Raw genomic sequence first — 23,288 nt, 5'->3', positions numbered from 1 at the left:
GGTTGGCGTCACTGTAATGTATTCGTTGCGTCTCTTTCTAACGATGACTGTTTTGATTGTGGTGATGGTACAATAAACGGTTGTTCTAATTTTTGTTGCCTTTATTATCTTATCTATGATTAGGATTATATGATTTGGTGAGTGATAAGTCTGATAAGTGTTTACAAACAAATTCCACCTGTATTCTTTGTATATTTATCTAATTGAGGTTACATTCTTCTGGTAGCCACCTGCCACTCCCACTGTTTTGGCGGATTTTAACACTAGAAAGTCCTGGTTTTTATTATAATGAATGATTTACAGGTATTATGTCCAGGCTGTATCTTCTTGGGTGCTGTGCACTCTTGGTTGCTGCACAAGATTCACAGTTTAACCAGGAGGGACAGCCCTATGACCCTCAGAATACTCAACTTAACGAACAAGGGACGTACAACCCACAAGGGCCGTATAATCAACAAGACTTGAATACTAACCAACTAGGAGGCCAATTTAATCAAGGCAACTACAACCAACAAGGTGGTTTATACAACCAGCAGGGTGGTTTGTACAATCAACAAGGCGATCCCAACCAGCAAGGTGGTTTATACAACCAACAAGGCGGTTTATATAACCAGCAAGGCGGTTTATATAACCAACAAGGTGGTTTAAACAACCAAGGGGGCGTCTATGGTCAGGATACACCGTACAACCAAAGACCGCAGTATGGGCAGAATAATCCAGGATATTTTAACAATGACCTAAGTAATGATATTTTTTATGATATCCATTGCCCAGAGCACTGGTTTCGGTTTTACCAGTCTTGTTACCGTTTTATTCGATCGCCGTTGCGGCCCTATGAAGACGCAAGACGGTTGTGTAAAGTATGACTTTTAATTTATCCTTATCAAAACGATGATAAATTTTATTTTAGACATACACTGTGGAGTCGGGAGGCTCAGATTTGGTTTCTATTGGCAGCTCAGAAGAACATGGTTTTTTGATCAATCAATTAAACGTGTTAGATCCGCAGCATCGCCGGTGGTACATTGGGGCCCACCAACAATCTGCTAACTATTGGAATAATGTCGATGGAACCCCATTCATCAACATGGAGAACGCTTTTCTCCCAGTCCCTGACCCGTATGGAAAAGATTTCCTCGCCTATAATTTTTCACGAGAACGAATGCATTGGGGTTTTCAACCCGTGCGAGGCGACGAGCACCTCCTTTTTATCTGTGAAGCAGACATTCGAAGCGTCCAGAGACTTGTTTCAGATGATCGCACCTACACGTACGGTATTGAAATTACAAATCCGGAGAGGATCCCCAGAGGACCATACTTCATTAAACAACCAGTGGATGCCACTTTTGACATGTCAAAACGCAAATTATATAACGACGTCAGTTTAAGTTGTCTGGCAGGAGGTTATCCTACTCCTACCTACGAGTGGTACAGAGAAGACTACGAAAACGATCGTCTTGTAGCCAAGAAAATCGATCCTCTTCTTGATTCTCGCTACACAACGAGTGGAGGAATGCTTATCATCAACGACCCTCAACAAAAACGTGACCACGCAACGTACCACTGCAAAGCCATAAACAAATTCGGCACAATCATCTCAGAGAGTGTCCAACTCAACTTTGGTTTCATATTAGAATTCGTATTGAAACGATCACCAGAAGCTGGGGACCAAAACTGGGGAAAATCAGTCTACTGTGATCCTCCTCATCATTTCCCTGCAGTTCGGTACTCTTGGTCCCGTGACTATTTCCCGAATTTCGTCGAAGAGGATAAGAGAGTGTTTGTTTCTTATGATGGCGCGTTATATTTTTCCGCTTTGGAAACGATAGATAAAGCAAATTACAGTTGTAGCGTCCAGTCTGCTTTTTCGGACGCCGGGAGAAACGGGCCGTTTTTCCCTCTAATGGTCAACCCTCACTGTGAGTTGAGTTCTTTTCTACGATTTTTGATTCATGGCGTTGATTTTAGCAAACTATCAACAACTGAAGTTTCCAAATAACTTTCCCAAAGCTTTTCCTGACGCACCAATCGCTGGGAAGGAAGTGAGAATGGAATGCATGGCATTTGGATAGTAAGATAAAAAATGAATCGTTTGATTTGATCTAATTCTTTTGTGTAGTCCTGTACCTAGTTATAACTGGACGAGAAAAGGAGCACCTCTTCCGAGATCTGCCAGACTTTCTAGTTATAACAGAGTTCTAACTATTCCTCACGTTCAGGTCGAAGATCAGGGCGAGTATGTTTGCCGGGCGTATAATGACAGGTCCAGCACTGAGAACAGTCTCATTCTAAATATTCAAGGTTTGATCATCAGAAATTTTGGCGAACTTATCTATTTAGGGGTTAATTGCAGCGGAGCCAAATTTCACGATTCCATTGACTGACAAACACGTCGATAGTAAAGGCGAAATGGTGTGGACTTGTGAAGCTTTTGGTATTCCAGACGTGAACTATACCTGGTGGAAAAACGGTCGGCAGTTAGTTATGGGTTACTTAGATCCTGAAGACCGGGATCGTATCCAAATTCAGGATAACGTCTTGAAGATTAATTACTTAAACCAAGAGCGAGATCCTGGAATGTACCAATGCAGAGCCTCAAACACTTTACGGACGAGGTACTCCTCTGCGCAACTGAGAGTTTTAGCGTTTAGACCGACGTTTAAAAAGCATCCTTTGGAGTCAGAGACTTACGCAGCTGAGCAAGGAGAAGTTGTCATAAAATGTAATCCAGAGGCAGCTCCAAGGCCGCGGTTTGTGTGGAAGAAAGATGGGAATGTCATAGGTAAAATAAATTCGGAAGTAGTCAAAGTTTACGCGGTTTGATTTAAGGGTCTGGAGGACACAGACGAATCTTAGAAAACGGCAATTTAGTTATAAAGTCTGTATCGCGAGATGATGAAGGGGTTTATACTTGCACTGCAAGTAACGAACTTGGAATGGACGAGTCGCGAGGTCGTTTAATTGTTTTACGTAAGTTTTATGACAAAAAATCTTTTATTGGTATAAATCCACAATTTAGGCGGCCCACGACTCATTGAGAATTTAAATCCTCGCATTGTAACCACCGTTGGTCGGTACTTCGAACTTAGATGTCTTGCAGAGACGGAAGAAATGTTAGATATCGCCTACACTTGGACCCACAACGGGATGAAAATTAGAGACTTAGATGTGAAGAACTCGAATAATAGATTGGTATGTTGAACGACTTCGGGGTTTAACTTTTTGATTCCTTTTCTCTAGAGAATCGATGGTGGATACTTGAGTGTCATCAACGCCACGTTTACCGACTCTGGTGAATACGAATGCGTGGTGAAGTCCACCGTTGGTAGAATCTCCTCCAAGTCAATCGTGATAATTGAAGGTCCTCCAGGTCCTCCTGGTGGTGTTCAAGTTACAATTCAAAAGAGCTCGGTCACTTTAACTTGGACAGATGGTGCAACTCATGGCTCTCAAATTAATAGTTACACAGTTAGTGGTCGAACGAACTGGAACCAAACTTGGACTAATATTAGCCACGGACTCTATGCCAGGGAGATTGATAGATACACTGGCCAGAAAGAGGCTATGATTGAGAATATTCTAACACCTTGGTCGACGTATGAATTTAGAATAGCCGCTTGGAATTCTTGGGGAATGGGATTATTCTCAGCACCGAGTCCACGACATTCTACTCCTCCAGATAGACCATACATCGCCCCATACAATATCGGTGGAGGTGGTGGTAAAATTGGTGATCTCACAATAACCTGGGCGCCATTAAAATCAGACGAACAGAATGGACCGGGGATTTATTACAAGATTTTCTGGAAGAGGAAAGACTTTGAGGCTGATTTCCAGAGTTTGGAGTTAAAAGAGTTCGGAAATACGGGGATGGCAGTCGTGCATATCCCCTTGGAATATTATTACACTGAATACGTGGTGAAAGTCCAAGCTATTAATGATATCGGTGTCGGGCCTATAAGTCCAGAATTTATGATTTATTCTGCAGAAGACATGCCACAAGTCGCACCTCAGTTGGTGGTGGCACGATCCTTCAACTCCACTGCACTTAATGTCAGTTGGGTACCTATTGAACAAACAAGGGAAAAAGTGCGAGGAAAACTCATTGGCCACCGTGTAAGTGGAGTTTTTACCAAAAAACTTTCGAAAATTGATGCTTTCTTTGCAGATCAAATACTGGAAAAAAGATGGCGCCGAACAGAGTGCAGTGTACTATTTATCGAGGACGACGAGACCTTGGGCTCTTATTGTCGGCTTGCAGCCCGACACGTACTACTTCGTTAAAGTTATGGCTTACAATGCAGCCGGTGAAGGACCCGAAAGTGAACGTTTCATTGGTCAGACTCTTAATTTCCTCCCTTAGTTTCTTCTAAATTTTTTTTACAGAACGTACCTTCAGAAAAGCGCCACAAAAACCGCCGTCATCGGTTCACGTCTTTGGTATCAACCCTTCGACGGTGAAGGTTGTATGGCGATACGTGCAACCATCCCTAGAAGAAGAACCTTTGAAGGGTTACAAGGTAAGTATCGAATTTCATTGACACCACAACTAATAAAATTCATTAGATTCGTATTTGGGAGTTTGATCAAGATCTAAGTACAGCAAATGACACAATTAAACCATTTGGTGGAAAACTTGAAGCGTACGTGGATAATCTACAACCCGGAAAAACGTACAGAATGCGTGTCCTTGCATTCTCTAATGGTGGAGATGGTCGCATGAGTTCGCCGGAAGTTAAATTTCGCATGGGTACGACTAGAACACGTTAATTTAACTTAGTTTGGCTTTGCTATGTTCATGTGCTTATTATGTGATTGTTTTGCAGGTCCTCTATCATATTACAGAAGTGCTTGTGAAGAGTTAAAACCATTGTCTGTAATAACCATCGCCATCGCATGTTTGCTGCATCATCTACTAACAACATGACATTTATTCTAGTGATAGTTATTTTGTTAATTTTTATATTTCTTACACTCACAGCCATTTCACCTTTTGATATTTTTTACTAAATTAAGATTTGAGTGCCTTAGTATTAACAGGACTGCTAAAGTATCGTTTGTACCTGTCTGAAAATTCTAGTAGGAATATTTTTTGAATGTGTTCAGGAAAACAGTCTAATTAATCATCATCATTGAATCCGTCCAACAAGGGTTGTAGATTTTTATATATTATAGAAAACAAATATACAGATTTTTTAAAATAAACTTGTGTCTTTTTTTCCACCCTTCAAACTGAGATGAACTCCAGACAGTTTCTAGTTTAAAACTCAGGACGCGCAGTAGATGGCGACACCACCTTAATAGTGAATAAATCTTCCTCTTCCAATAAAACGCGTCGTAAAATATCTCAATCTGGACGTAAACCAGTAAAATTTCAGTTTGTAAACGAAAAGTGATGTCGCTGTTGATTTGAAATGAGTCTCGCGCACACAATCACACTTTTATGACAACTTTATTGAGAAGGTGACAAACTTTCACCCTCGCTGTAAAATACGTACTCTAAAAAAGGTTTTTGATTTCATTAAAACGGAATGTGCATTAATTATTTTAAGAGACCGTTTCCCGGTGTCTTCTGAAAAGCAAACATTTATACATAATTATTCTGCTTTCAGTTTCAGATACGCGCTTTCGACGTAGCGTGTAACTACCTAACAAATTAGAATTGATTTAATTCAATATTTTTTCCAGACTGTTTAAATTTGCCCAACTTTGTTACTAGTTCTCGTGTTTTTGACGTTCCACGGCTCGTACTTTTTAATTATTTCTCGTACGTTGCAAGTAATTGAGCGAACAATGAGAGTAGAGTATATTTTATCTATTAAAAAAGCGCAAACATGTCTGTTTTAAAATGAGTTTTTTTTCCAACAGGATAAAACCGATCGTATCGATGATTGGAACTACACGAGTTAATTAAGGTTGCTGAAGGCTATAAATCGTATTTATAAGGAACAGTTTCTGTGCGGTTTTTGACCGTTAAAACAAATCACATTTCTAGTATAAATCGGTAATAAAAGCAGTGGATTGTTTAAATAACTTTGGATCCCCGAAAATTCCTCGAGTTGTCTGGTTTAAAGTTGGATCTATGGTTGTATGTTGTAAAACTTTACTACAAATGAAGCTTCGCGCAACTAAAGTTGTTACTTTTTAACTAGATTTTTGTGATAAAAGGACGATTCAATTAAAATTGCGAATACTCTCATTAATTTCCACAATGAAAGCTTTCCGAGAACTTTTCTGAAATATTGTATTATATGAAAACTAAACAGCGAATTTGATGTACAGATTGAATTACTAAAAGTTACTTTGTTGAGATGAAAGTGGATTTTCGGAGAAAACTGCAACGAGGGACGCTTTTTAAAATTTTATCGTGCGACCTCAGTAGGGCGTTTGTTTATGTTGTCCACACTCCACTACAAACTTTTTTATTGCGGTGCTGTAATTCTTAGAAACATATCTAGACGATTCAATAATAAAAAGTTACAAAGTTGCTCAAGACCCACAGTGGGATTTTTTCTGCCAACAACAAATTAAAATAACAAACGGCTCTAATTTGAGCAATCACTCTCAGACAATTTTCACTCGTGTCGTTTTTCATTAAAATCTCCCACCTGTTGACTTTATAAAAATAGAAGTTAAAATAAACTACTACTGTGCAATTTTATGAAACAATAAAACGCGAAACCGAAATCGTAATTTTAGATGAAAAGATAAAGGCGACAGGGGTTTGGATTTTTTCGGTTTTAATCATCATTGTAGTCTTTTAACTGGAGTTTTAGTCGTAATTTCGATTTGAAAATTTCAAATGAAAGACATCCAGAAGTTGCTGAAAAGAGTAATGTTTACGTAAGTTAAGTCAACTCGAGATCTTAATAACGCGTTTAATTCCTGAGAGATCTAGTTGAGCGCTTTGAAAATGTCAATATTGAAGCAACTCACAATAGAATAGTATTCCGTATTTGGTTCATCTCCTTGAAGGCATTATTTGACATTATTACATAATAAAGTTGTTAATGTGAATTCGCAAATACAATAACGTACTTTGTAAACAGAATTTTTTAATTTTTGCAAGTTAATTAATTTATTTTGTCCAAAAATGTTGTTTGAACACACACTTTTCTTCCAAGGAAGCAACAAACAATAAAAGAATGTAAATAACCATTTAGACTCATTTTAAAATTTTTCACGTCAAACGTTTCATTCAGACATCGTTTAATCATAGCAGCTTTGTTCTTTAGCTTCATATTTTTAATTTCGAACGTGATTTGTGCTCTAACGCCTCAAAGTACTCAAACGCTTTGATGTTTTACTTAAATGTATGTTTTACAAAAAATCGAAAAAGCTGAAAACGGGAACGTTGTACTCTGAGCGCCTTTGTATATTACCGTCAATTATTCTCACTCCCAAAACGAAAAAATATTTGGATGAGCCATTATTGGTTTATGCCACCATGGATCAAAATCGTAATTGAAGTTATTTTACCATCACTTCACCACAATAAACAATACTCGAATTAATGTGATTAGGATGTGGATTTCCGATTTTTGTGTCAACTGGCGATGTGTAATCTCCTGGATAATTAAATTAGGGACTACCTAACAATATAACAAATTTTTGGGGCCAAAAACTGAAAGTCTGACCTACATTTGAGTTGTTTTGTTATTAATATATTCTTGATGGTATTTCTGTGCGGCGATTGCAACTCGTGTTAGAAAGTGAAAGTACAGTGGAGGTGCAAAATCATTGATTGAATTGTAAAGTGGTGACAGGGGCAAGGGAGAAGAGAGTGAGCATGTCATACAGAATAGATGAACGAGGAGCTATCTGGAGCAAGAAATTGGGGCAGTAGGAACAGGGGAAACAGCTCAGTCAGATGCGCGTTGTCCATCTATTTGTAAAGTTAATACGGCGAACTTCGGATCGTTGTCTTAGCGAAGAATTAAATGAAGCATGCAATGTAAAATTTGCGTGTCTCAAAAGGAATACAACTATGTATGACCTTTGCTTGTTAAGATTCACGCTATGGGAGTAGTCTATACTTTTTATCCAAAATTTTTAAATAATTATGAAAATGGTCTGATTTGGAGCGTTAACAAACTCGCGAAAGTAACATCTCTTCAAATATTTAGTCACCTAAATAGATATTTGCATTTGATATCCAACTTAAATATTTATTTAGGCATCAAAATACTTAAATGAAAAACGTCACTTTTCAGGCATCGCGGTTAAATTTCTTCATATATAAGTATATTAAGGACGCTTCTTCCGTAAATGTTTTATGACGGAGAAATTTGTCCGTGGAAAATAAACAAAAATATTAAGACGTTGCGAATACGCTCGAGGGCTATCGATGAACGAACACCAAGACATCGAAATTAATGCAACATCAAGGACGCTTTTAAATTAATTACAAGACGCAGAAAATAATGAAATGATCGTAACGTCAATGCGAAGGGTCTTAACACGAAAGTGGAAGATCGAAAAATTATAATTTGCTACAATATAACGAGACGCTGTGGCCTTTACAATTAGAAATGCACAAATGTTCGGATGAGGAAATTAAAAACTAAAAGAAAAATTCTAAATTTCATATTCGCGAAATACTGCGAAGGGCAATTATTAGTTCCAATTAAAAAACTGAAATTTTATGTAAATTTTTCACAAAAGGTTTTCTCCTACAATTTTGATTGACTTTAAAATAATTTGCTTCGGGGGACGAGACTGATCGAAAGCGCAAAGTTAAATGACAACTGATTATAATTGATACGATTGCAGGTACAGCCAAACATCAAATAATTATCTCGTTAATTCCGCTAACTACATTAGTATGAAAAGCACGAATGATAACTAATTTATTCATAATTTAAAACTCTTTCCTTTAAATTTAACGATGCTCACGGTTTACTATAAAACACCCGAAAAAATAAAAAATTTATGCCGAAGAAAACTTCCACTTATCACCCTCACAAAATGAACGGTTTATCTTTAGACGAGTTTAAACGTGATTTTAACCTAACACGGATTTCAGCGTTCTGAAAACTGAGGACGTATATTTTTTATGATCGAGGGCAAGTTATTTGCGGACGGTGGCAATATTTTTAGAACGTAAATAAGGGCCTCTGTAGTTTGAGGAATTTAATTTATTTTTTCATCTAAATATTGCCAACAATAAACGAGTTGCATATAGGAAGTTGAAAATTCGTCCGTGGATAAATCTATTTATTTACATCAAAAAGTTTAATTTCCTTATGAGAACGTTTTCATGTCGGTTTTATTTATTCGAAATTTGGGGAAAAGTCACAGGATTGAGAACAATAAACAAGTCTAAATTGGGCATTAAAATGGTGGATGCGCCGGGTATTCAGTTGGAATTAATTCTGTTTTATATTAGTAATTTCCTCATGGTTTGTACGGATTTTCATGTAAATCATTGCAAAGTTGATATTTTTACAGTTGAGTAGTGTGGGTACAAGTTTTTGAAATTGATACATGTCATTTTCAGGATCGGAATTTATCAGTGCAGAAATATCAATTGGTTGTGACAGTGGCAAGTTTATGAAAATGGAATGTAAATAGTAAATAGGTATTCTGGAGACGATCGAAAATAGAAAATTGCAGTTGGATATTTATATATTAGTTGACAAATGAGATATGACGATATTAGCGGGAGTTGAATAGAAGGAATGCTGTTATGTGTGGTTGGAAATGACTAGAGGGGAAAGAAGGTTGGTTTATAGGTTGTCAGATACATTACCTACCACACATTTGAGTTGCGTTAGGAGTGTTATGTAAGGAATGCAATATTTCAGTACAAGAGTTGTATTGCAAGTCGGAAAAGCGGCAGTTCGCTTTAATATTAATTCTGGTTGGTAAATTTGAATGTGGGGTTGTAATCCTTTGTGTTGCGTTTTTCGAAGATTCGTCAAGTTTGGTTGCGACGAAGTTTCAGGGTGGTTGGTTCCGCAGTCGTGGCCGTAGGCAGTAGGGTTGGAGTTGCGCCTCTGGGGTCGTCTGTGTGCTGTGTGCGGCGGTGGTGTGTGCTGGCGGCGGCAGCCAGAATCGCATACCCGGGAGAAGCGCGCGCAGAGCCCCGGTATCGATCCGCCTTTGATGCGGAGTCGACCTGCTGAGCACGGTCAGAGCACCGAGCGGAGTCCGTATCTCGAGTGTTGGCGAGGTGTTGCAGCTGGTGTGCATTACCTCGTCTTGGTCCTCTGAAATGGCCAGTGTGGTTCCGCGAGTGGCGCCCGCCGAACTCAGCTAGTAGCAGTGGCCGCTGGGACGGTGGGCGTGTGTCTTCAGGACGCCCGGACGCCGACACTCCGGGGCATGACGGCCAAGTCCGGAGGATTGTCGCCGAAGACATGAGCAGCCCCACACCGAGCTAGGATGGTCCGGAGCGAGCAAGCGCTGGCGCTGCTGGCCACAGCCTTCCTGCTCTTCATCATGCCTCCAGGTAAACACTAACCATCAATCCCATTCAATTATTCACACCGACAAGCGCCTCCTTCGAGTCTCAACTCATCTACGATCTCATCTCATATTAACTCGGACGTTCTATACACAAAGCTGTCATCTGCAACGACCGCCCGACACAAAACATCTCAGAATCACGTCGGACTACCATAACACATACACTTTTAGTTCGGACTTTCTAGCGCGCTCCCTCATAAAGAATAATTAATAGTTTGGAGCAATAGAAGCATCACCTCACAAGATTGGCATGTGTCACGTACCGTTTAAATCACTTTCAACGTTTTCAGATCGATATAATCCCACAATCCCGTTCATGTAGGTCATACCCCATATTAACATCACTCACTGAAAAAGGGGAACTGAAAACTTTCAAAACGCTATTGATGAATTTGTCAACGTCGCGATTATAATTCCAAGCTCGAGTGCTATACGAAGTTAATTAGGCTTGACGTGATGGGACCAAGCAAGAAAGCCCCACTTTAAATTTTGTTTGGTTGCTGCTGTTATTAAAGTTCAGCAACTATTAGAAACTTTTCGATCTTTATGTGTCGTCGTAAATAAACAAATTCGACTTGAAGTTTTCGTGCCCCTTTCTTGGTTGCACCCGCGTTAAGACTCGTAATTACCTATGATTAACGATGTGCCCGTGTTTCTCCTAATGTGTACACTGTTCATAAATGATTCTAATATCCCAGTTGCTTGCGGAGCCGTCCAATAATCGTTTAAAGTCTCGGTCCTGCCCAATACTCGATTTCTTTGTTATTAAATTCAGTGTCGAGAAAATTTTACTCCAGCGATGTGACGTAATTTTTTCATGGTTGCGAGATCAAAGCCCATTGAGTAGCCTAAAATTAAGTCCACACGTTGAGCAGAGAGGGAGAATTGATTTGAAAATAGTTAATTTGTATTGTTGCGAATTTGTTGTGTTATCGATCGATTGTGATGATTTGTAATTTGTGAGAGTGAGGATTTCGGACTCGGTTGCAGGTTCGCAGCAGGGGCCGCACGAGAAGCGGCTACTGAACAACTTGTTGGGGCCCTATAATGTCTTGGAGAGACCCGTAGCCAACGAGTCAGAACCTCTTGAAGTCAAGTTCGGCCTAACTTTGCAGCAAATCATTGATGTGGTCAGTATACTTGTATTTTTGGCAGTAGTGATAATTTAAGAATAGGGCGTGAGAAAGTAAATGTAGAGAGACAGGAAATAAAGGAAGGGCGACACAATTAGTTGATAAGACGACATGAGGTATTGTTAATGGTTTCTCTGTTGTTTGGGGGTGAATGCTGTCTTATCGACGTATGTCGAGCCCGGATGGGTGCGATAGGACCTGTTCGGATGTAAATATGAATATCGGTCGATATCTGTTGGCGTTGTTAACGATAACCGATTAATTTGTAATAGTAGTCGTAAGAAGTAAAATACTCCACCAGAGAGGGTTCACTATAAGATACTGCCTTGTTGTTTTTATGATTGTTTTCCCCTGTGTAGGACGAAAAGAATCAGATTCTCACGACAAACGCGTGGTTGAATTTGGTAAGTGCCATGTGGTCCAGCCGGCCTCCGCAATGTTAAAAGCAGAGCGAACACTAGGTGCCCATGACTAGTGTTTGTCTCTGGGCTATGTGGCTATGGACGTATATATAGCTCCCACGACGGCGATGTTGACGTTCTTTCGGTCGTTCGATCATTCGGCCATTCCGTTGTCCGAAAGACTATTAACATCTCCGAGCACTGCCGACCGAGTTTCTGGATGTTGAGAAAAGACACCCTGAGACTCGACCGGTGTGTGCGATGCATGCCTTGTTATGTGACTAACTACCGATGTTTCCCTTTTATTGTTTTACCATAGGACGAGAAGAATCAACTCCTAATAACAAATATTTGGCTTTCTTTGGTAAGTGAAAACCAATTAAATAACTAAACATATCTACACACACGGCAGTTGGTTGGTTATGTTCAGTCTGTTTTCAATCTTCTTTCATTCCTTCTAGCTGGTCGAACCCACCCGAATGATGGTGTGCTCTCCTATCTGTATATATCGAGCTAGTAATTATTATTGTATTGCTGTGTCTCACGCCGGTCCCATTGGTCCTTCTAGCTGCGTATGCCAGTATGCCTCCTGTAAAGTTGAGTTAGTTGTTGCAGCATTGCCCGGTCCAGTAAAGTACAGTACCAGTCCAACCAGTACCAGAACCAGTGTCTTGAGTGTCACGGTTGCGTGCGGAATTGGACTCTCCAGTCCCTTTTGCCTGAGGCCGTTGCTGTCGAAGTCCGGCAAAACATCGCAGGCGATACCACGGTATCGGCAACGACAGCTTCGGCCGTAATGGTCCGAGTAGCGGTAGCGTAGTCGTAGCCGTAGCCGAGACCTGTAACTAGCGATATTCAGAAGAGTCGGTGTCGATGTGAGATCCGCTCGACACAGTATTTTTCATATCTGAAGCCGAAATTCATCAATTAATCCATTCAACAGAGTTCGTATGTTACTATGGTCTACTGCCGTGTGTGTGACATATTTTAAACTACATAACATAATTATGCTTCTTAACTAATCAACTGATTATGATGATTAGATTTAGGTGCGGTTTTGTTTTGTTCTTTAGCGATTCTGGTAAAAAATAGTTATAGAAATTTTCGTTTAGATATTTAGTTGAATTCGATTCTTCTGGGGCGCAATCCCGTCCATTTTCCATGTTTTAGTCCTTGGTTACCCCTTTACCTATTCTCGTTATACTTACATCCAGAAGATGATCGAGATGATTTTTGTGTTAATTTTGACCATATGCGGAAGACTAAACACCTTTGGTTACAATAAACTGAAACATTTCTGTAAAATTATACACTAAACATGAACCGCTAAAATCAAGATACTAAAACTACCCTCCCATGCATGTTGTCAGACCACTTCGTTAATGCTTGTTGCTAAGAAAAGAAGCCATTGTGCCAATTGTCTTTAGCTCCAGTTTCCAATTCGCATAATTTCAAATTCAGTGGAAACCGATGCTAGACAATAGTATTTACCACCACCAGCATGGAGCTTGAAGCCTTGTAACGCATTTGCCGAGCTTCCGACACTCGCAGAACTTGCACTAAATGTCGTCTCTATGTAGATGTCAAACAGGGAGCAGGCAACTTTGAGTATATTCCAGTAAAAAACGTATTTTCTTTCGGATAAAGGGATTCAACTCAGAGTTACCCGTACGTGTCTAGACCGTATCTGTAATAATTCAACATATTCCAAAGGCAAACGGAACAAAATTCTAATGCAATCGTATTGTTGGTTTTCATGCAGGAATGGAACGACTATAACCTTAAATGGAACGAATCGGAATACGGCGGGGTCAAAGACTTACGGATTACTCCAAACAAGCTGTGGAAGCCTGATGTTCTCATGTATAACAGGTAACAAGTTTAGTGGCATGTTTCGAATGGAGTTTTTGTTTCGAATCGTGTGTGCTTTTTAGTGTTTTAATTTTATATATGCTAACATCACTTTACTTCGAAATTATATGCATGGTCAGTAAGGCAGTGAGTTCTGAGAGTTGTTAAAACTTGTTGGTATCGATAGTTTGTAGGGAGTGTAGAGTAGTCGATACATCATTGCTGGGGATCGTCCTTCTCTACATTGCTTTTTATGCTCTTTTTTTGTTGTGTATGTTTTTAATTAGTCCAGTAGTGATGTAGGCAAGGACTTTTCCGTTTTCATGCGAGCTGGTATTTTGACCATACATGATCGGTGGTTCAATTTGAATTGAAAGTCTGCTCTGCCTGCTCTGTAAGGGTTTGAGAAGAGAAGATGATTTATGTTGTGACGCATTTAGTTAAGCTCGCGACAAAGGCAAAAGGCAACTGAACTGTCAATGTCGCTTGAGGAGCATGCAGATGCAAACGGCAGAGTGAAAGAATGCTTCGTCAGAGTGTGTGTTGCGAACGATGAAAATTGGGCGGGAAGTACACAGACAGCTAGCCGTTGCTGTAGGCCACAGCTACTTCCGACCCTCTGGAGTCGAACGACAGGTTGATACCTCAGCCGCACTCTTTTCGTTCTAATCTAGCTTAAATCACCCACTTTATGATCTATGTTACGATAGGTTGCATGTATACTAAAGTTCTGTTCTGTTTTTCTGCGGACGGTAGCAGCTTGAGACTTCGACTCCTGCTGGGCCGGAACGTCCCTGAAAACTCTCTCTCTAACAGCACTAAGTATAAACTACTAAAAACTTCATTAAACCCCAGAGAAGAAAAATTAAATCAGAAAGTAATTAACAGCGCGATTCTTTAATCCAAGATCTTAATACAAGTACTTAACTAAAGCAACAGCTAAAGGCCACGGGCCAACACATAAACCTGAAGGGTAAATGCATAAGATAAAGGACATAACTGCTTCCGGCTCCCCGGTGAGATGAATCTCGAGATAGTAACGGAGATGGCTAGCTTGGCCGCCGCAACCGCGATGTAGCTAAGATGTCGGACTAGCTGTTGTTGTTGTAATCACACCAGACTAAAGGTCCTGGTGGCAGCACTGGATGTTGTTGCATGTAGAACGACGCGCAATCTCTTCCCGACTCTGACACCTACCTGTCAGTTGGTAGTCGGTCTGTCGGTCTGGTGGTTTGACGGTCTCACGGTCTGACGATGCGACCAGCATGACTAAGTTTACAGCGGCGATGTTAACGTTTTATGTTGTTATGAAGTGCTGATGAGGGTTTCGACGGGACTTTCCAAACAAACGTTGTGGTCAAACATAACGGCAGCTGCTTGTACGTCCCTCCGGGTATCTTCAAGAGCACATGCAAGATAGACATTACGTGGTTCCCCTTTGATGACCAACACTGTGACATGAAGTTTGGTAGCTGGACCTATGACGGCAACCAGGTATTGCTGTAATGTTACATGTTTTTTGTTGCTACCACATCACACGCCTCACACTTCCCACACTGCACCGTTACACCCGCGCTGCCGTCTGGCCTGCCTGCTGGCCTGGCTCACCGGCCGTCGTAGTCACAATATTCTTCGATTTACCAGCTCGTTACCGCAACGACTGGTCGCTGTTTATGCCCTCTTAGACCTAGTGCACGTCTAGCTGCTCGGGTGGTCGTGTTCATGTTAGAATAGACCGACGATCGTCGCGGCTACGCGTTCTCGTTCCGGCCAAATTCTCTACAGACAGACTTTACATCTTCACATCAAATAGATTCTCTCCTGTGTCAATTATTACACTTCCTCTCTCTCTCTACACCACTGATTCGATTATCTAAACGTTCCATTGGTATCAAACAGGACACTTTCTCTCCTCCCGTCATCAGCAACTTTCCTTGTCGATTCTACTTGATGTGAAGATTAATGGTTGTTCTGTACGATTTCATCAACAACCATAGATACTTTGTAGCTACGCCAGGTTTTATCAGCGATCATTATTAGGTGCGACGGCCCTCACTGGGAACCATGTGACTGTATCGTTAGATTACTATTTTGCATGGAGCACATTTGCAATCAATGTCTCTGCTATTGACTTTACTGATCCGTGACCTGAATTTATACCGTCCACTTAATCCTAAGGCGACCGTTGGGCTCCCGATCTTTTGAGCCATTTCCTTCGATCCATGAGTTCGCCGTGAAGTTTTTAGCAGAGGTATTGACACTAGTTGCTTATGGCAGGGATGTGCAATCATGGTGCAAAACTACTCTTTTTTATGGGTGGCTCGAAGACAGGATCAATACTCGACTAAACAACAAATATAAAACGCTACACAAATTTCTCTTTGAGAGTTGGACACATTGTTGGAAACCAGAGCAAAGATAGAGAGCGTTCCTCGAATTTTAATTTCCCCGAACACGTTGATCGACACTTGTGCAAAACAATTTCCGGATCGACTATCAAAAAGCTTGTTGCGTGGAATTGGAGTTCCAGAAATTCGTGCTGTATCTCTCGAGCACACGTTCAACAGCCATAAAGTCTCTTTAACAGTTCGACCAGTGCCACAATGTTCCGGTGTCAAATCCAAATGATCCTTTCCTCGTAAAACTCGATCAACAAAATCCAATACTTTATCGCAAGTTGCACAAATGACCTTTCCACCGATTAGATGGCTAGTCGGGTGTAAATTTATGAAGAGAAAAGAGAATAACTTTGTTATGTCGAAGTTAAATTAATCAAATGTGGTACAGCAAAACGAGGAAAACACTGAATATAACCAGTGATTTGTGTCAGCACGCTTTGCGCTTTACGAAATATAAGTTAATGCGGATTAAAATGGTTGGCGAGGTTTCCATTTTAATTGTGTCTAAATGCTTTCTATGCGTCCCTTTTCTTATGTATAACTTGATGAAATGTGCTTCGCCTTTTATATTTGTTGTTTTATCTCCGACGTTTCCCTTCTTCTATGAAATCTGTCCGCTACTACTAAATAATCCAATGACAACCAAAAGAGAGTTACGTTTATTTCCTCAAGGGATTATACAGTGTTCTCCGTTTCTATATGTAAGGAGTGGTTGACTTAAGGGTGCATTTTGTGTTTTTTAACTATTTTTGTATTAGTTTTGATGCAGTAGAAAATAAAATCGATGTGATTTTGGACACAGATCCAGGAAAACTTACGTGTGTGCACCTTATTTAAAGCCATTTATGTTACAGTACGGTGAGCGGATAATTAGTATAGAAGAGTAACATAGGTATCCGAAGTTTTCACTTTTTGAATATATTATTACATCCCTTTAACGCATGGTCCGATTATGCATGTCTATCGAAATTGAATGGTAGGATTTTGAATAACGCGTCCACCCAACAACCCTAAATTGGGGGCCTTTATATTTGTGTAAGCATGCTGCTTCTGAGTCGATCATTTCGAACACTTCGCCTCATTCCGGTAGTCTATAACGCTCTTATTTCTACAGTGGCGCCCATTTATCGTAGAAAATTGCAAAGTTTTAATGTACAACGGATTTGTGGTGTTTATTTACTAACGAGATTTTAACTCCAGAAACGGATGTACCAATTTGGTCGGTTCGTGGAATTGTTGTTTTATTAAAATGAGTGGTATCATATTCACTTTTCAAATGATAGACAACGCAGTTTCAAAACAAGCTACTGCAGCTACCATTTGTGTATTATGTTGAACTAGTACAATTGAACTTGATAACTTTGGAATGACGTCTCCGTTTGAAATTACTGGTATTGACTGCTAAAATTTCTCATCTGTAATGGAAATTGTGATGTAATAAAGATGTACATTACGACTCCTGTTGTACGTCAAAACTAAAGCGACCTCGGTGTAGTTAGAGTAACGTTGTGGTCCCTTTAATTGTAGTTAGTACCCAATATCCATTACAATTCCACATTAAACTGTCGGGTAAATGATTTACAGGTGCATTCGAGGTGGGTTGAGTAGTGTACAATTTGGCAAGAAATATTCCGAGGTTTCTCAAACATCAGAATAGTTTTTGTCCTATAGTTTTTGTCAAGAGTAACATCGGCAGTTTGGTGTGGCAATTGTGGATCACGATCCCTTTTTTTTTGGATGTAGCTTGCAGGTCAGTCCCTTAAAGATATTTGATTAACTTGTATCGAAAGAAACAAGTTGGTCAAACTCTAGGGACAACCTATGACGTTCCCGTTACCGGCGAACCCCCGCACCAACGGCACGCAGCAATTCTGCACCTCCCGTGTTACCTCGTATCGTTAGATATATTGAAATCATCTTCCGGTGAGCCAAGTTTTCGCTTTTCTTGTATGGCAAATGCCCGTACATAACTCGACTCATACATCTAACATCCCCATTCCCATTTGCATGGTCGCGCGCATGTTCGACTAAAAGTAATCAAAATGTCGCACGTCGCCAGCGCCTAAGCGAACTAGCTAACTTAGCTCGACTGTCATCTGCATGTCTTGCTTACCACTGCAACCGACCACCAAACAAACCATGATGCTATTCGAGTAAGACCGAGATCAACCAGATACCCAGAATTCTGATAACATGACATACCACCTATAAGAAGATGGTGATGGAGACAACTGTCGTATATCCTTATATCAAGAAAGCCCGTAGAGAGTCCACCCGCTAAAACAACCATGCATTAAGATGTGTGACCGTGCATTCATGCATATGTATCCTGTAAACAAAATGTAGCACTCGCTAGATTTACCGCAACAGATCTGGCGAGCGTTACATGTATGAGTTTTCTGCAGCTCGACCTGGTCCTCAATTCCGAAAAAGGAGGCGATTTATCAGACTTCATTACAAACGGAGAATGGTATTTGATAGGTGGGTGCCGCACTTGCACGACGGTTATGATCGGAAAACGCCATCAAAGAAGGTGGCGTTTTTGCGATTTCGAACCGCGGTGCAAGTTGTTGGAGGCGGTGAAGAAATGAATTTTCTATGGCTGTTGTAGGGATGCCCGGGAAGAAGAACACCATAGTCTACGCATGTTGCCCCGAGCCGTATGTGGATGTGACATTCACCATTAAGATCCGGAGGCGGACGCTCTACTACTTTTTCAACCTCATAGTTCCTTGCGTGCTCATCTCCTCCATGGCGCTACTGGGCTTCACGTTGCCACCGGATTCAGGCGAGAAGCTCACATTAGGTACTGATCCTTGCTCTGTGTCGCACTGTGTGTGTTTGCACTCCTGTGTTGTGTGGGTGCCGCTTGACAACACTGCCATGCTAGATCACTCGCATCGCGCAGTGTCATAATGTTACATGGCTACAGTACAAACTGCATTTACACGGACCGTACGTACGTACGATCGACGTACAGATTCATACGAGCACATCATGTCACGGCCCAACACATCAACACTGTTGTAACATGAAAAAAAAAGTTATAAATAACCCGTTGCCACTCCGTCAGCTATAGCGAGTACAGTTCCTCCTAACCGGCCACCCGATGATACGATCCTGGACGGAACACAAACACGTTCAAAATTCGAAATCTTCATTTCAGGTGTCACCATACTTCTTTCATTGACTGTATTTCTCAACCTAGTAGCTGAAAAGATACCAACCACGTCCGATGCAGTTCCGTTGATAGGTATGCTAGGCCTCCTGGGAGCATCGTGTGTTTAAACGCCCTGTGTCCCTTGCCGGACTGCCTGTTGATACTTGGAGGGCCTTCGGCGTTTGTGCCCGTGCCAGCATGCAGTCCTCACACCAAGCCCCATCCGCACGTGACCCTTTTTTCCTAGCAATAGCCCACAAACGCGCCCCAGGTAAGTAGACGGAGGCGCGCCTCCTCACCCAGGACTTTAGCGCAAGCGTACCCATCTTTCATTATTATTAGTACCACCACCGAAGGCACTTAACGTTTCACGTTCCACGCATTGATCCGGGTACTTAGGTCACCGTCCGTTGCCCTATTCAAGCTGTGTTCTGTTGCAGGAGTGACCATCTTGCTCTCGTTGACTGTGTTCCTGAACCTCGTGGCAGAAACCTTGCCCCAAGTATCTGACGCCATTCCTTTGTTAGGTACCAACCGTTCTTTGTCTGACCTGCCTGTGCTGGCTACATCCTCAGTGCTGCCTGATGACATATGTGTTTCATTGTGTATATGTGATTGTTGTGTACGCGCGCGACTGTTTTAAGCCGATCGCTTTCATTAGTTTTATTTATTCGATGCGACCAAAGAAGAAATGTTTAAGGCAGTAGGTGGTGGCGGGCGAGTGCTGTCGTAGGATAACTAGTTTTATTCTCCTAAAAATAAATCGTTTTTGAATCGGCAAAATAGGACGGTCGCCGTAAACATTTCCTCTTTGTCTCGGTATCGTATCGGGACGAGCCGGATCGGATACTTGGATAGAAGGGACGGCAGTCGGCAGCTCGGCAGAACGGCAGTTGTGGGCTATAATTTCCGAAAATGATAGCCTTCGCGGTCTCGCGGCACAGGTCACAGGTCAGACGCCTCGCGTGACGCACTATCTGTTGCAGGTGTGACTATCCTGTTGTCACAGACTGTGTTCTCCCTGCTGGTGGCGCACGTGATAACCCAGACGTCCGACGCTGTGCCCCTGATAGGTTAGAGTCACGGATCAGTCCTTGATTATTTTTATTTGCAAAAACACACGGCGGGCGAGGGCGCGGGCCCGATCTACCTACTACGTTCTACGTCGACGACCGTTGTCTTCTGTTAAAACACCTCGAAAACGGGCCCGCGCTCTGCATGCGCTGCTGCTCTGCGATCTGCGAGCGTCGACCGTAACAGCACTTCGCCCAGCCACAGCCACAGCCACAGCCACACGAGTCACCTTTCTGACTAGAGCTTTTCTTACTGTGTTGGGGTGAATGGTTGGCTACTGCGCCGAGGCTAAAACTACCAACTTTCTAACTACTATTCGATAAATTCGTCGAGTTATAAAGCCGTCACGACGGCTCCGTACCCCTCCAGGTTCCTTTTTGGTCTAGTCACTCTTGTTCAGTCCTCTGTGTTATTCCAGTCACCACCACAATCCACTAGTCACCTGTGTTACAGGACGGCGTTGCGCCGCTCTATCAACCTGCGTCTCTTGCTGCTACTCAAACTCAGTCTTATTACTGCCTAGGCTGTCTAGGGTGCGCTCGTTCGTCGACTCACTCTTGTATGCCAATGACCTTCTTACCTCCAAGTATCAAATGGCTCTGTCCCACTAGGAGTATCTTATCTGTATGTTTTGTTGTTTGATATGTTTCATTTCCTATACTTACTGTTTGTATTTTACTTACTCTGTTTTTTTTTTATTATTTATATTATCTATGATGATTCGTTACCTCCTCGTTACATAACGTAATGGCGACCAGTAACTAGCAACTGAACTGAATCAACTAATCGATCTGTGCAATGTACGTAAAGTACACTGTACATCGCTAAACGATTCACTAAACAATTAAACATAAATATATCGATTACGTGGCAACCGGTGCTCAACGCCGGATTAAAATATCACGATCCGTTTATGCCCACATTACCATTCCTCCACACCTTGTCTCCGCCAAAGGAGGAGTTTTTCGTTCCTTGGAAAAAATTTTCTTCGGGCATAAGCGGGTTAATGTTTTAACAAATGACTAACTATGACCGTAACTAACATAACAAACTGTATGTTTGTGTTAAAGTAATGCAATGGTATATCGGTGCATGGAGTGGAGCCGTGGCTAGCCTAGCTAACGTCAGGCGAGCATCGCGGACCATAAAAAGGCCACGGCGACCACACCAGGTAATGTCATGCAGTCTTAAGCCAGACATAAACAAGCATTTTAATTAAACCGGTAGCAATGCGCCGTTCGTTCGATAACGTCACTTTTTTTCTTTTTCTCTTTGATCACTCGACATGTCCGTGTGCATCAGTCAGTACGCTTTGCCTGTCCTATTGGTCTGTTCTTTGGCTTTCATCCCATCTGAAACCTGATGAACTTAATTATTAATAAATCGGATCGATAAACTAATTTCATAACCGAAGAGCGCGTAAATAAGTTCGCGTGGCAGCGTCGGCGGTTGTCCATTGACCACGACTCTGCCGCGCCGACCTCGGCCTTTCTTCAGCCCTTGTGAAACAATTTGAGGAGGGTACGATCGTAGTTCACATTTACATTAGTGTATATCTAATGTGGATTGTTTGTGTGTGCGCGTTGTGTGCTTGTGAGTGTTTATAGTTTGATTATTGTGTATTACTGTAACTATTAGGTAAACTCATTCGTTAAATGTATAAGTACAATGTTAAGTAGCGATTCTGGAGAGTGTTTGTTTGTGCTTGGCGTAACGACTGTACATATATATCAATATTTTATTTGATTTCTCCTGTAGACTAGTTTTCGTTTCGTTCGTAGTGTAGTGTAAACGTAACTTTTGGTAGTCTTGTCGTAGTTAGTTGACATTATGACGTTGCGTCAGAGGACAGCCGCTCATAAATCGGCTGTTACAGGGACCTATTTCAACTGCATCATGTTCATGGTAGCGTCATCAGTGGTCTTGACCGTGGTGGTGCTAAATTACCATCACCGCACTGCAGATATCCACGAGATGCCTCAGTGGGTGAGTATCGAGATTTGTTTCGCGATGTAAATTTGGTGGATGCGCCGGGACTGACTACAATTGCCGTACTGCCAATAAGTTCTAGGATGGTGGACACTTGGTGCGTGCAAACGCGCTGATAAAATTAAAAGTCTTTTATGGCAGAGACAAAGGCCAACGCTTTTCAATAGCTTTCCCGGTTTTTTTTGCTCAACATGCGTCACGGAGATATTTTTAACTCGTTTAACCCATTATTTGTGGTCCTCGAACTTATGGAAGGCAGGATAAGGTGAGATTTTGACTTCTGTACTTGGGTCTGTTCAGATCAAGACGGTATTCTTGCAATGGTTACCGTGGATGCTGGGGATGAGTCGGCCGGGTAAGAAAATCACGCGCAAAACGATTTTGATGAACAGTCGAATGAAAGAACTGGAGCTGAAGGAACGATCTTCAAAAAGCCTTCTAGCAAACGTACTGGATATCGACGACGACTTCCGCAACGTGTCGACGGGTGGAAACAACGCCTCGATGACGACAAGTTTAGGTGGCACGTTTATGCGCCATCCGACAACGATCGAGGAAGCTGCAGTTCCCAGTTCGGGCACACAACGCGACCTTCAACACATACTGCGAGAGCTTCAATTCATCACCAACCGCATGAAGAAAGCCGACGAAGAAGCCGAAGTGATCAGCGATTGGAAGTTCGCCGCGATGGTGGTGGATCGGTTCTGTCTCATCATTTTCACAATGTTCACGATCATCGCCACGGTGGCCGTGCTGCTTTCGGCGCCGCACATAATCGTGCAATAGGCGCAGGGTGACTTTGAACGTTTAC

At 41.6% G+C, this 23,288-nt stretch overlaps 2 protein-coding genes across 9 annotated transcripts; both read left to right on the top strand.

The window, feature by feature from the left end:
• Cont (Contactin) lies at nt 1–5,205 on the top strand. Its single transcript, XM_088046877.1, has 13 exons — nt 1–137; nt 304–860; nt 911–1,919; nt 1,969–2,071; nt 2,120–2,301; nt 2,354–2,782; nt 2,830–2,970; nt 3,020–3,192; nt 3,241–4,116; nt 4,169–4,337; nt 4,387–4,520; nt 4,567–4,750; nt 4,827–5,205. The coding sequence occupies exons 2-13, from the start codon at nt 309–311 to the stop codon at nt 4,925–4,927; spliced, it is 4,053 nt and encodes a 1,350-aa protein (XP_087903003.1). The 5' UTR covers nt 1–137; nt 304–308; the 3' UTR covers nt 4,928–5,205.
• A 5,163-nt stretch (nt 5,206–10,368) lies between these two features.
• On the top strand, nt 10,369–23,288 carry nAChRalpha6 (nicotinic acetylcholine receptor alpha6). Of its 8 annotated transcripts, XM_088047940.1 has the most exons (11): nt 10,369–10,453; nt 11,461–11,600; nt 11,963–12,007; nt 12,324–12,368; nt 13,767–13,876; nt 15,169–15,349; nt 18,660–18,735; nt 18,866–19,060; nt 19,855–19,941; nt 22,365–22,474; nt 22,778–23,288. In XM_088047940.1, exons 1-11 carry the CDS (start codon nt 10,387–10,389, stop codon nt 23,261–23,263), a joined length of 1,542 nt encoding a protein of 513 aa, XP_087904066.1. In that variant the 5' UTR covers nt 10,369–10,386; the 3' UTR covers nt 23,264–23,288. The 8 variants fall into 8 exon arrangements, with proteins under 8 accessions (XP_087904066.1, XP_087904067.1, XP_087904059.1 ...); XM_088047941.1 differs by lacking the exons at nt 11,963–12,007; nt 19,855–19,941 and adding an exon at nt 20,401–20,487; XM_088047933.1 differs by lacking the exon at nt 11,963–12,007.

The sequence above is a fragment of the Gnatocerus cornutus genome, chromosome 10, assembly GCF_029298725.1.
Source record: "Gnatocerus cornutus isolate USDA-ARS CGAHR chromosome 10, icGnaCorn1.1, whole genome shotgun sequence".
In the NCBI taxonomy this organism is placed as follows: domain Eukaryota; kingdom Metazoa; phylum Arthropoda; class Insecta; order Coleoptera; family Tenebrionidae; genus Gnatocerus; species Gnatocerus cornutus.
This window is presented reverse-complemented; position numbering and strand designations above follow the sequence as displayed.